A 14,303-nucleotide genomic window follows, 5' to 3' on the forward strand; every position below is an offset into this window, starting at 1 on the left:
ACTGGCTGCTACATCCTTTATCCTCACCGAGCATCTTAGTTTGGGTTCCCTTAGAAGCAGATGCTGAGACATGGATTCAAGTAAAAGTAGTCTGAGAGAAGTTTTAGTTACCTATGGCTTCTGAAACAATTAATCATAATCTTCGTGGCTTAAAACACACGCACACAATCATTGTCTTACAGTCTAGAGGTCAACAGGTTTGAAATTATTGTTACTGGGCTAAACTTGGGCACTGGCAGAGCCACACTCCCTCCAGAGGTTCTAGAGAATTTGTTTCTTTGCCTTTTCCAGCTCCTAGAGGTACATTCCTTGTCTATGGTCCATTCTACCATCTTCAAAGCTAATAGTATAGCATCTTGCTTCAGTAGTCACCATGCCTTATTCTATGTCAAAAACTCTCCCTCAACCTTTCTCTTATAAGAACACTTGCAATTACACTAAGGGTCCATGCATAAAATCTAGGATATTCTCCTCCACTCAAAATCTTCCACTTAATCATATTTGCAGGAAAAAAAATCTCTTTTGTCATATAAGGTAATATTCACAGGTTTATGGACTAGAACCTGGATATATTTTGGAATCACTATCCAGCCTACCTAAGTCCACACTCTGGCCCCTAGAGGTTCATGTCCCCCCACACACACATGCAAAATACATTCACTGAACTCTTCAATCCCAAAAGTCTCAAACTATTTCAGAACAAACTCAAAGTGTAAAATCTCATCTTCTTGATCAGGTATGAGTGAGATCCTCAAGCAAAATTCTTTTCCATTTACAGACTTGTGAAACTAGAAAATAAGTTATCTACTCTCAAAATATTGTAGTGGGACAGGCATAGTTATGGATATTCTCATTTCACAAGAGAGAACAAGGAGAGTCACTAGCCCAAGCAAAATCAAAATCTAGCCAGGAAGTTACCTGAGGTTTCAAGGCCTGAAAATAATCCTTTATGGCTTGAAGTCCTTGGCCTGTGATTCAACCCTGTGGGACACAGTCTTCACCCTAGGGCCTGTGGCTCTGACCTCTAGCACATTTCAATACTACTGAACAATATTCTTGTATCTCTTCTTTGTATTCACTTTGCTTTTTTTAATGGTTTTAACATCTTCTGGTTCTCTCATGACTCAAGTAAAATCTTTCAACATGTGTTCATTTCACATCTGCATTTACATGATTTATTTTGTTCTAAAAATCTCAGGCGCAGGAGGGCTGAGAGGAGCTACTCCACATTGAAGGTCAGGGTGGGTGGCTGTGAGGAGATACCCCTCATCCAAGGTAAGGAGCAGTGGCTGTGCTTTGCTGGAGCAGCCGTGAAGAGATATCCCACGTCCAGGGTAAAAGAAACCCAAATAAGATGGTAGGTCTTGTGAGAGGGCATCAGAGGGCAGACACACAAACTATAATCACAGAAAACTAGTCAATCTAATCACATGGACCACAGCCTTGTCTAACTTAATGAAACGAAGCCATGCCGTGTGGGGCCACCCAAGATGGGGCGGGTCAAGGTAGAGAGGTGTGACAGAATGTGGTCCACTGGAGAAGGGAATGGCAAACCACTTCAGTATTCTTGCCTTGAGAACCCCATGAACAGTATGAAAAGGCAAAATGATAGGATACTGAAAGATGAACTCCCCAGGTCGGTAGGTGCCCAATATGCTACTGGAGATCAGTGGAGAAATAACTCCAGAAAGAATAAAGGGATGGAGCCAAGCAAAAACAATACCCAGTTGTGGATGTGACTGGTGATAGAAGCAAGGTCTGATGCTGTAAAGAGCAATATTGCATGGGAACCTGGAATGTTAGGTCCATGAATCAAGGCAAATTGGAAGTGGTCAAACAGGAGATGGCAAGAGTGAATGTCAACATTCTAGGAATCAGCAAACTAAAATGGACTGGAATGGGTGAATTTAACTCAGATGACCATTATATCTACTACTGTGGGCAGGAATCCCTTAGAAGAAATGGAGTAGCCATCATGGTCAACAAAAGAGTCCGAAATGCAGTACTTGGATACAATCTCAAAAACAACAGAAATATCTCTGTTCGTTTCCAAGGCAAACCACTCAATATCACAGTAATCCAAGTCTATGCCCCAACCAGTAATGCTGAAGAAGCTGAGGTTGAACGGTTCTATGAAGACCTCCAAGACCTTTTAGAACTAACACCCAAAAAAGATGTCCTTTTCATTATAGGGGACTGGAATGCAAAAGTAGGAAGTCAAGAAACACCTGGGGTAACAGGCAAATTTAGCTTTGGAATACGGAATTAAGTAGGGCAAAGGCTAATAGAGTTTTGCCAACAGAACGCACTGGTCATAGCAAACACCGTCTTCCAACAACACAAGAGAAGATTCTACACACGGACATCACCAGATGGTCAACACCGAAATCAGACTGATTATACTCTTTGCAGCCAAAGATGGAGAAGCTCTATACAGTCAGCAAAAACAAGACCGGGAGCTGACTGTGGCTCAGATCATGAACTCCTTATTACCAAATTCAGACTTAAATTGAAGACAGTAGGGAAAACCACTAGACCATTCAGGTATGACCTAAATCAAATCCCTCATGATTATACAGTGGAAGTGAGAAATAGATTTAAGGGACTAGATCTGATAGATAGAGTGCCTGATGAGCTATGAAATGAGGTTCGTGACATTGTACAGGAGACAGGGATCAAGACCATCCCCATGGAAAAGAAATGCAAAAAAGCAAAATGGCTGTCTGGGGAGGCCTTACAAATAGCTGTGAAAAGAAGAGAAGTGAAAAGCAAAGAAGAAAAGGGAAGATATAAGCATCTGAATGCAGAGTTCCAAAGAACAGCAAGGAGAGATAAAAAAAAGTCTTCCTCAGCAATCAATGCAAAGAAATAGAGGAAAACAACAGAATGGGAAAGACTAGAGATGTCTTCAAGAAAATTAGAGATACCAAGGGAACATTTCATGCAAAGATGGGCTCGATAAAGGACAGAAACAGTATGGACCTAACAGAAGCAGAAGATATTAAGAAGAAGTGACAAGAATACACAGAAGAACTGTATAAAAAAGATCTTCACGACCAAGATATTCACGATGGTGTGATCACTCACCTAGGGCCAGACATCCTGGAATGTAAAGTCAAGTGGGCCTTAGAAAGCATCACTACGAACAAAGCTAGTGGAGGTGATGGAATTCCAGTTGAGCTACTTCAAATCCTAAAAGATGATGCTGTGAAAGTGCTGCACTCAATATGCCAGCAAATTTGGAAACTCAGCAGTGGCCACAGGACTGGAAAAGGTTAGTTTTCATTCCAATTCCAAAGAAAGGCAATGCAAAAGAATGCTCAAACTACCGCACAATTGCACTCATCTCTCACACTGGTAAAGTAATGCTCAAAATTCTCCAAGTCAGGCTTCAGCAATATGTGAACCGTGAACTTCCAGATGTTCAAGCTGGTTTTAGAAAAGGCAAAGGAACCAGAGATCAAATTGCCAACACCCGCTGGATCATCAAAAAGGCAAGAGAGTTCCAGAAAAACATCTATTTCTGCTTTATTGACTAGGCCAAAGCCTTTGACTGTGTGGATCACAATAAACTGTGGAAAATTCTGAAAGAAATGGGAATACCAGACCACCTGACCTGCCTCTTGAGCAACCTATATGCAGGTCAGGAAGCTTGACATGGAAGAATAGACTGGTTCCAAATAGGAAAGGAGTACGTCAAGGCTATATATTGTCACCCTGCTTATCTAACTTCTATGCAGAGTACATCATGAGAAACACTGGGCTGGAAGAAGCACAAACTGGAATCAAGATTGCTGGGAGAAATATCAATAACCTCAGATATGCACATGACATCACCCTTATGGCAGAAAGTGAAGAGGAACTCAAAAGCCTCTTGATGAAAGTGAAAGAGGAGAGTGAAAAAGTTGGCTTAAAGCTCAACATTCAGAAAATGAAGATCATGGCATCTGGTCCCATCACTTCATGGGAAATAGACAGGGAAACAGTGGAAACAGTGGCAGACTTTATTTTTAAAGCTCCAAAATCACTGCAGATGGTGATTGCAGCCATGAAATTAAAAGACACTTATTCCTTGGAAGGAAAGGTATGACCAACCTAGACAGCATAATCAAAAGCAGAGACATTATTTTGCCAACAAAGGTCTGTCTAGTCAAGGCTATGGGTTTTCCAGTGGTCATGTATGGATGTGAGAGTTAGACTGTGAAGGAAGCTGAGCACCGAAGAATTGATGCTTTTGAACTGTGGTGTTGAAGAAGACTCTTGAGAGTCCCTTGGACTGCAAGGAGATCCAACCAGTCCATTCTAAAGGAGATCAGTCCTGGGTATTCATTGGAAGGACTGATGCTAAAGCTGAAACTCCAATAGTTTGGCCACCTCATGTGAAGAGCTGACTCACTGTAAAAGACTCTGATGCTGGGAGGGATTGGGGGCAGGAGGAGAAGGGGACAACAGAGGATGAGATGGCTGGATGGCATCACTGACTCGATGGACGTGAGTTTGAGTGAACTCCGAGAGTTGGTGATGGACAGGGAGGCATGGCGTGCTGCAGTTCATGGGGTCGCAAAGAGTCAGACATGACTGAGCGACTGAACTGAACTGAAAAATTATCTTTAAGATAAATTTAATATAAAGAAATTGACTGCATTTCTTCACACTAACAAAATATCAGAAAAAGAAATTAAGGAAATAATTCCATTCACCATCGCATTAAATAGAATGAAATACCTATGAATAAACAAACCTACCTAAGGAGGTCAAAGGCCTATACTCTGTAAACTAAAAGATACTAATGCAATATATTGAAGATGACACAAACAGTTGGAAAAATATACCATGTTCTTGGCTTGGAGGAGTGAATATTGTTAAAATGACCATACTACCCAAGGCAATCTAGAGATTTAATGCAATCCCTATCAAATTACAAATGTCATTTTTCTCATAACTAGAAAAAGGAGTTTAAAATGTGTATGGAAACACAAAAGATCCCGAATAGCCAAAATAGTCTTGTGAAAGAACAGGGCTATAGGAATCATGCTCCCTGACTTCCCACTGTATTACAAAGCTACAGTAATCAAAACAGTATGGTACTGGCATAAAATCAGACACATACACCAATGGAACAGGATACAGTGCCCAGAAATAAACCCACTATGGTCAATTCATCTATAACAAAGGAGGCACAAATATACAATGGAGAAAAAACAGTCTCTTCAATAAGTGGTGCTGAGAAAACTGTAAAAGAATGCAATTAGAACATTCTCTAACACTATATACAAAAACAAACTCAAAATTAATTAAAGACGTAAACGTAAATGGAATACCAAAAAACTCCTAGATGAAAACAGAGGCAAAACACTGTAACATAAATCACAGGAATATTTTTTTGGATCTGTCTCCTAAAGTAAAGGCAATAAACAAAAAGTTTTTTCATACCAAAGGAAGACACTGACAAAATGAAAGACAATCTACTGAATTGGAGAAAAAATTTGCAAATGATATGACTAATAAGGGATTAATACACAACCTATATAAATAACTCATACAACTCAACATCCAAAAACAACTTGATTTAGAAATGAGTGAAAGAAATGAACAGACATTTTTCTAAACAGGAAATGAAAAACCGCAATGAGATATTGTCTCACTTTTGCAGTATGCCTATCATCAGAAAGAGCACAAATAACATATATTGATGAGTACGGGAAAAAGGAATCCTCATATACTGTTGGTGGGAAATTAAATGGGTGTAGCCACTGTGGAAAACAGTGTGGAGCTTGCAAAAAAAAAGGAAAAAAACTAAAAATAAAACTACCCAGCAATTCCACTCTGGATATATAGCTAAGAAAAACAAAAACACTGATTAGAAAAGATGCATGCACCTCAGTGTTCAAGTGAAGCATTATTTATAATTGTCAAGATAGAGAATCAATATAAGTATCCATCTATAGATGAATGGATAAAGAAGATGTGATACACACACACACACACACACACACACACACACAATGGGATACACACACACACACACACACACAATGGAATACTACTCAACCATAAAAAAGAACAAAACTTTGCCATGTGCAGCAACATAGATGGATTTGGAAGGCATTTTGCTAATTGAAATAAGTCAGAGAAAGACAAAATACTGTATGACATCACTTACATGTGGTATCTAAAAATTACAATAATGAATATTACACAAAAGCAGTAGAATCATGGATATAGAGAACAAACTACTTGTTACTAGTGAGGAGATGGGCAATTTTGGGGTAGAGAAGTGAGAGGTACAAACTAGTGGGTATAAGATAGCCTACAAAGATGTATTATACAACAAGGGGATTACAGCCAATATTTTGTAATAACTGCACACAGAATATAGACTTTAAAAATTGCATAAAAATAAGTTTTTAAAAATGAATTAAACTAAACCCTCCAAAAGAAAAAAAATTACCTTTCAGTTATCTTAGAGGTCAAATTAAAATGTCTAATACATTGATACCTACTAGAGCAGATCAAATTCAAAGATAGACAATGTGTACCTTGTGCAGAATTTAAGCCCAGACACGTCTTTTCTTGGTGGTCTAGGTAAACCCAAAGCACCAAAGCAATGTTTTTGACTCTGTTTCTCTAGTTTTAATTTAGTAATCTACTAACTAAGTCTTTGTTTTACTTCAGATACGTTATAGCCCCATAGGTTATTCTCCACTGTTGGCAGGAACAGATAGGAATTTCGTTTTAGGGTCAGGTCATTTAGAGATCTCTCTACATGGATTGATGGTTTATAGAGATCTCATCTCTGATGGATGAGACATATGTTTATATGGTTTTTCAGTCTTTTTCTTTTGTGATTTACCTGTTATTGAGCTCACATCAATTAAGAATTTCATACCCTTTAGGAGGAAAACAGCATTTTGTTATCTGGACTGGTGAGTTCTTTGGTTTCTGTGTCTATCCTTAACTCATGGCATAGTTGTAGAACTGAAGGTATAAGCTATATTTCTCTCTGCTTATACGTCTATGTGGCTCTAATTCAGAAATGTCTTCACCTCTGATTATGTGCGTAATGTTTTCTTTCATCTGCGTGTGCTTAGTTGCTCAGTTGTGTTTGACTCTTTGCAACCCCATAGACTGTAGCCCGCCAGGCTCCTCTGTCTATAGGATTTTCCAGGCAAGAATACTGGAGTGGGTTGTCATGCCCTCCTCCAGGGGATCTTCCTGACCCAGGGATGGAACCTCCATCTCCTGCCTCTCCTGCATTGGCAGGTGGGTCCTTTCCCACTGAGCCACCTGCAAAATCACACCTCCAAAGCCCTTTATTTCATCTGGGAGATATTAATATATTAGATCATGAAAACAGAATTTAAAGGAGCTCTGTTCTGATTGTCATACCTAATAAATCATTAATTATATAAAGGAAGTATTCTTTAAATTCCCTGAAAATAAAGAAATTGAACTGTGACACTTAAAATGAGCTAAACTGAAATAATACATATTCTCTAAGAAACTAACAACCATTTTAAGAACTCAAATGCATAAAATGTGGTTAAATCTTTAGCAAACAAGTCTAGCTTAACAGTTCAAGTTTTGTGAAATCTATATCATCCTTTATTTATCCATGTTAGGTGAAATACAAGCAAACTTTTTTAAGCTACTCAAGTATTTTTTTTCCAAAACTTATACACTTTTACTGATCAAATGGCCTAGGATTCCTTCCAATAAAACTTTAAGACTTGAAAAATCTGTTTAATCAAATCCAGTTATTTTGCTGACAAACCTAAATTTCCACAATAATAAAGTTCTAGGTATGTCAGCTTGAGAGCATTTCAAAATCCTTAGGTAACTAAAAACCTTGGATGACACTAAATTGAGCTCCATAATGGATGGTTTTATTATTTAAAAATACAGTGAACACTAGCTATAATTTTAACATATACAATTGTGCTTATTTGTACATGCTGCAAGGAGGCTACATCTTCAGCTCTGTCGATCAACATGTTCACTTTGTCACACTGAGAAGCTGTACATATAAGGAATGTGTGTGGCTAAAACAGGTGGGTTAGGTATATATGTGACCTAGTCCAGTAAAAATCACATGAAGTACACATTTATGGACCCCCAGACCTCTCTGCAAAATAAAAGTGACTTTAATTAAAATTTTTAATTAATATACATTACCAAGACCCTACTATGAGCCTCAAAACTCAGGGGAAAAGAGAATGTTTCAGTTCTAAAGTAAAATGACATTTTGTTCCAGAATAGGAAAGAGGGCACCGAAATACAAAATTCAGCATGTATATACTTAATACAGAAAAGTAGAGAAGGTGTACGGAAATCAACTTTGAAAAATAGCACAAATTTGTATTACATTTTTCAAAGTCTGACTCAGTTTTCATGAATTTATTCATATGATTTAATAAAACAGCTTCTGGTTATTTAGTGTCAAATATCATATTGAACTCAAATCTGAGAACTGCATTTGCTCTCAGTAAAAAAGATTAAGTTTTGTTAGAGAGTTAGCTCTAGTTTCCTCAAGTCTGTCTGCTTTTATTAAAAGATTGCAAAAGTTCATTCCTCAGCTCCATTAGTTTCCTAAGACTGCGCTTATAAATTACCACAGACTCGGCTTAAATAAAAAAATAAAACATTTATTTGGTTTTAATTCTGGAGGTCAGAAGTTTGAAATATGTTTCTCTGGGCTACCTACTTTGTACTTTGCCCCCCCAAAGCAGAGATTCTGTATCTCAACAGAATAACTGAATCAGGCCTGGCCGCCCCCTGGGGGACCTGTCCAAGCAGCTGGGGAGGGAGACACAGGCAGCCATCTGTTAAGGGTGTGGCCTGTGCCAGGCTCTGTGTTAAATCACAGGTTAAGTCACAGTTTACAGGAACATGGTGACATATGGGAAAACCCCAAGATGGAGGAACTCTGATTATCCGTGTTTTACAGACGAGGGAGCTGCCGCTCACAGGAAATAGACGGATGTCCAAGATCACACAGCCAGAAGGTGGTGAACCGGGATGGCGAACCCAGGTCCACTGACCCCACTGTGGAAGCCAGCTGGGCAGCCTCTGACCAGTCCTGTATGACAGGCCAGGAGCAGCAGAGGGGGGCCCATTGCCATCTGGTGAATGTCCACAGAGAGTGTCACAGCACTGGCTAATAAGCCCTGTCTCAAGTCTCTTTTTTGGAAGGAGATGGTAAAATAATATATGAACTCAACATGGCCATAATTCCTCTTATGTGTATTTCTTTATGGTTTCCCCATCACTCTTCACTCTTCATGTAAAAGTCCTGCCCCATTAAGTTCACACTGACTGCTTTGCCATCCTCTTCAATCACTCCTCTTGGCTTCACCTCCCACTTTTAGATGTTCCCCATAAGGAATAAAGCCTTAGGCTCCTCCCTCACGGTTTTCAGCCCCTCTCCCATTACCACCATCCTTCTGGGAATTCAAGAGGCCCTCTCAGCGGCAACCTCCCAACCTCCCTGGTCTGGACTCCTTCAGAGCCAGTGAGGAAGTCCTGCCCCGCAACCTCAGCCAGTGACTCCCCCCAGGACCACACACAATACTGTCACCATTGGAAACCGCTCCCAGATTTCAGGATTCCAGCATCCCTCCCTAACCACCCACTCCACCCCTCCATCCCTCATGAGAGGACCCCCCTGCCACCCCATGTCACCCAGACGCCTCAAGGACAAATGACAGAAAGCAAGCAGTTACAAGCACAGCCATGAACGCTTTAATAGCAGTGCTAAGGGTAGAAGACCAGGCCTCCCTCATCTATGGGCACTTTGGGGCGAGATGAAGCTACTGATGAGGTGTGGCTGGACTCAGGTGCCTGGGCATCCCTAATTCTCGGGAAGGTGTGGTGAAGCTGTGGGCTGAGAGAAGGCACCAGGCTGGAAGAGGCGGCGGAGATTCTCATTGTTGATCAGCGCCGTCTGCACGTGCTCCGGGCTGATGCGCACCCTGTGGTTGGTGCAGGCCTCCTTCCCCGCCAGGTCCAGGATGTTGGCTATCAGGTACTCAAGGACTGCGGTCAGGAACACGGGCGTCGCTGAGCTCAGGCGATAGGCGCCCTGACCCTCTCGCAGGAGGCGGTCCACGCGGCTCACAGGGAACTGCAGCTCGGCCCTGGTGGAACGGGAGAGGGAGTGTCTCCTACTGCGACGGCAGTTCCAGAGGTGTCTTCTCGGAGACATGGTGTCGGCTGGATGCTGCCTCTATCAGCCCAGACTGATGATACCACTGGCTGGGGCCTCCTGAGATGCCAGTGTCTCTCTGCTGGCTGTGTCCCCTTGCTCAGGTCTCTTATTGCTCAGGGAGCTGCCTTTGTGACAGCTCAGGCTTTGTGATGTCATCAGTAGCCAATTGGCCCTGACCAGGGCTGGCCTAGAAATGGTTGTGATAGGAACCTCTTTTTATAGGGAACTCTTTCTATTTTACTGTAACAGTCTAGTAAAAATAAATAAACAGGGGGCATGGAGAGAAAAAGAATGTTTTAATGGAAACACAGCCCTGTCTCTGGGACACCACTTCAGCTTATCTGAGCCTAGCCTTGGATTATCTTTGAACTGGTTCACATCCCTCTGTAAATTGGTGGTCACTGATAGACATACTGAATGCCTTGTCCAGGGGAGATCCATTTGTCTCCCTTCTCATATTGTAATAAAACCAATCGTGCCTCCAATTACACATTTAAAATACTCTGCTTCAAAACTTATATGTTTGTTCTTCAGGTTACCTTTTGTTATACCATCTGCCAATCCCCTCAGGAGTTAAACAGATTCTTTGAATACATGTACATTTCATATCTTTAAGAGTGTCATGATTTTCTATGTTTAAAAATATCTTTTAACTGTTTTGGAGGTCACATGGATATGGCCATGGACTCCCCTGTCAGAGCCAGGTAAACTCCCAAGACAGAAAAGTGCCACATTCTCAGTTAAAGCCCAGGAGTGTCTTGTTTCTTCTAGGTGATTCCAAAGCCCCATGGAAACCAAGAGGATTTCCATGATTTTCTAATTTTAATTTTAAAATTTTCCTCTGTAGTAATTTTGTGGTTGCTTTGTTTTTGTTCATTTATAGCTGATAAGTTATTCCTATTGTTGGCAGAAATGGTGGAGAATTTGGTTTCAGGATCTGACCATCTGGCGACCTCTTGAAATAGGTTCACAGAGATCTAGGCTCCACTGAGTGAGAGACAACAGAGAAACTGGTTTTCCAGTCTTTGTTTGTCTATTTGCTTCTTCAAATCATACCCTCTAGAGAAGAACACTTTTTGATATTTACTTGAGCCATGGCTAAAATTATAACATTGAAGCTATAATCTCTGTTTTTCCATGCTTTTATGTCCATGTCTGTCACTCAAAAATGCCCTCACCTCTGACTGAGTGTGTAATGTTTTCCTATCTTGGAATGATACTACTATAATGGACTACAGTTGATTATAAAATCTCTTAAAGGGGTTCTGTTCTGAGTGACATATCCAGATAAATTGTTTATACAAACTGACTATTCCTAAATTTCCTTGAGACTAAAGAAACTGAATTATGGTACCTTAAATGAACTACATTTAAACAATATACTGGGTTGGTCAAACAGTTCATTTGGGTGTCTCTGTACCATCTTATGGAGAAGGCGATGGCACCCCACTCCAGTATTCTTGCCTGGAAAATCCCATGGATGGAGGAGCCTGGTAGGCTGCAGTCCATGGGGTCACAAAGAGTCGGACATGACTGAGCGACTTCACTCTCACTTTTCACTTTCATGCATTGGAGAAGGAAATGGCAACCTACTCCAGTGTTCTTGCCTGGAGAATCCCAGGGACGGGGGAGCCTGGTGGGCTGCCGTCTATGGGGTCACACAGAGTTGGACACGACTGAAGCGACGTAGCAGCAGCAGCAGCACCATCTTATGGAAGAACTCGAACATACTTTAGGACCAAGCCAATATATTCTCCCAGAAACCAATTCATACCTTTTGTAAGAAATCAACACCTCTATATTGAAGTATTTGGCTTTCTTCCCCCAGAGGAGACCATTAAAACCTTCCTATGTCAAGACCACCCATTTCTCAGGATATAGCAGAGGAAGAGCCTCCACAGCAGGCAGCAAGGCTGGGTTCTCATCCCTACCCTGCAACCCACTTGCCATGGGACCTTGGGAGAACTCATCAGCATCTCTGGGCCAAAGTGGCCTCAGCTACAAAATGAATACTTAAAAAAAAAAAATCCCTGTTCTGTGCCCTGTTCACCCACTTTAGGTAGAGAACTTTCCTTAGGAAAAGATCATGAAAGTGAAAGTCACCCAGTTGTGTCCAACTGTTTGTGACCCCATGGATTATACAGTCCATGGAATTCTCCAGGCCAGAATACTGGAGTGAGTAGCCTTTCCCTTCTCCAGGGGATCTTCCCAACCCAAGGATTGAACCCAGGTCTCCCGCATTGCAGGTGGATTTTTTTTTTTTTTACACCAACTGAGCTACAAAGGAAGCCCGAGAATACTGGAGTGGGTAACCTATCCCTTCTCCAGAGGATCTTCCTGACCTAGGAATTGAACCAGGGTCTCCTGCACTGCAAGTGGATTCTTACCCAACTGAGCTATCAGGGAAGCTAGGAAAAGATCATAAGCTGAGAACTGTACACCTCAAGCAAATCTCTGAGATAATTTAGTCCAACCACCACACTGTATTGGAGAAGGAAATGGCAACCCAGTCCAGTATTCTTGCCTGGAAAATTCGATGGACAGAGAAACCTGGCGGGCTACAGTCCATGGGGTCGCAAGGAGTCAGCCACGACTGAGCACATCAGCACCACATTGTATAGCCATGGAAGCTGACGGGCCCCAAGAAAACTACACTTACGGGAGACCAGAACCCAGTTTGCCCCCTTCTTCTTTCACTATTTTGCCCCACTGTGACATGAAGACTCTCTTCCACAGTTCAGTGGGTGAATTCTTCTCATACTATATCTCGGAACCCAAGGATCTCACAACAACAGAATCTAACCTGCCTCCCTGCAACAAACCAGTTTTTTGCTTTAGTTGATTTTGTATTTACAGAAGTTTAGAGATATTTTCCCCACAGTGATTTGAGAACCCTAAATATAAGAGAGTAATATAATCTTTTGTGTGGGACTTCCCAGGTGGCTCAGTGGTAAAAGAATCTGCCTGCCAATGCAGGAGATACAAAAGACCGGGGTTCAATCCCTCGGTTAAGAAGATCCCCTGGAGAAGGAAATGGCCTCTCTACTCCAGTATTCTTGCCTGGGAAATCCCATGGACAGAGGAGCCTGACGGGCTACAGACCATGGGGTTGCAATGAGTCGGACATGACTTGAGCAGCTGAGCATGCGCTTAACCTTTTGTCCATATTCAGGACTCTGAAGGAGAAATGCTAAATGAAACACTAAACTCAGGGCCTTTTCATTGCCTTTCCTTAGATTTGAAACCATACTTCTCAAAGAATAAAATGAAACAAATGTACTATTGCACTGCTCTGCAAACATGATTTGGGTACTGCCATGGGGTCATTATTGTCTACTAGTCAGTGACAGGACCTACAGAAATCACAAGTTAGCATTTAGTGACCATTCTAGCAATCTGGCTGTACAACAACACTTAGGTGAGTGGAATCATCTTGTTGAACAGAAAATGTATTAGTCCAGGTGTGGCTGAACTTCAGTGAAGTGTCATATGTAAGCTTCATAATAGTCACATAAAATAAGGCTGTATCAGTTTGCAACGAACTTGTACAGTAACAGAAAATATTGACACTATACCAAAACAATTTGAAGAGCACTACGCTACACTAATTCACTGAACGAGAAGATTTTATCTTTCATAAAATTGTGGTTTTACAATTAATTTACAATGGAAACGATGAACTCAAATATCTTTCAGTTCAGTTGCTCAGTCGTGTCCAACTCTTTGCGACCCCATGAATCACAGCACACCAGGCCTCCCTGTCCATCACCAACTCCCGGAGTTCACTCAGACTCACGTCCATCGAGTCAGTGATGCCATCCAGCCATCTCATCCTCTGTCGTCCCCTTCTCCTCCTGTCCCCAATCCCTCCCAGCATCAAAGTCTTTTCCAATGAGTCAACTCTTCGCATGAGGTGGCCAAAGTACTGGAGTTTCAGCTTCAGCATCAGTCCTTCCAATGAACGCCCAGGGCTGATCTCCTTCAGAATGGACTGGTTGGATCTCCTTGCAGTCCAAGGGACTCTCAAGAGTCTTCTCCAACACCACAGTTCAAAAGCATCAATTCTTCGGTGCTCAGCCTTCTTCACAGTCCAACT

The 14,303-nt window shown here is 41.5% G+C and overlaps 2 protein-coding genes across 2 annotated transcripts in view; both read right to left on the minus strand.

Moving 5' to 3' along the window:
- The window catches only part of SYTL5 (synaptotagmin like 5), a 261,920-nt gene that overhangs the window by 146,569 nt on the left and 101,048 nt on the right, over positions 1 to 14,303 (minus strand). The window lies entirely within an intron of this gene.
- H2AL3 (H2A.L variant histone 3) lies at positions 9,736 to 10,335 on the minus strand. The gene has a single exon (XM_070783786.1). The coding sequence runs from the start codon at positions 10,202 to 10,204 to the stop codon at positions 9,851 to 9,853; it is 354 nt and encodes a 117-aa protein (XP_070639887.1). The 5' UTR covers positions 10,205 to 10,335; the 3' UTR covers positions 9,736 to 9,850.

Source organism: Bos indicus, chromosome X (genome assembly GCF_029378745.1).
Source record: "Bos indicus isolate NIAB-ARS_2022 breed Sahiwal x Tharparkar chromosome X, NIAB-ARS_B.indTharparkar_mat_pri_1.0, whole genome shotgun sequence".
NCBI lineage: Eukaryota > Metazoa > Chordata > Mammalia > Artiodactyla > Bovidae > Bos > Bos indicus.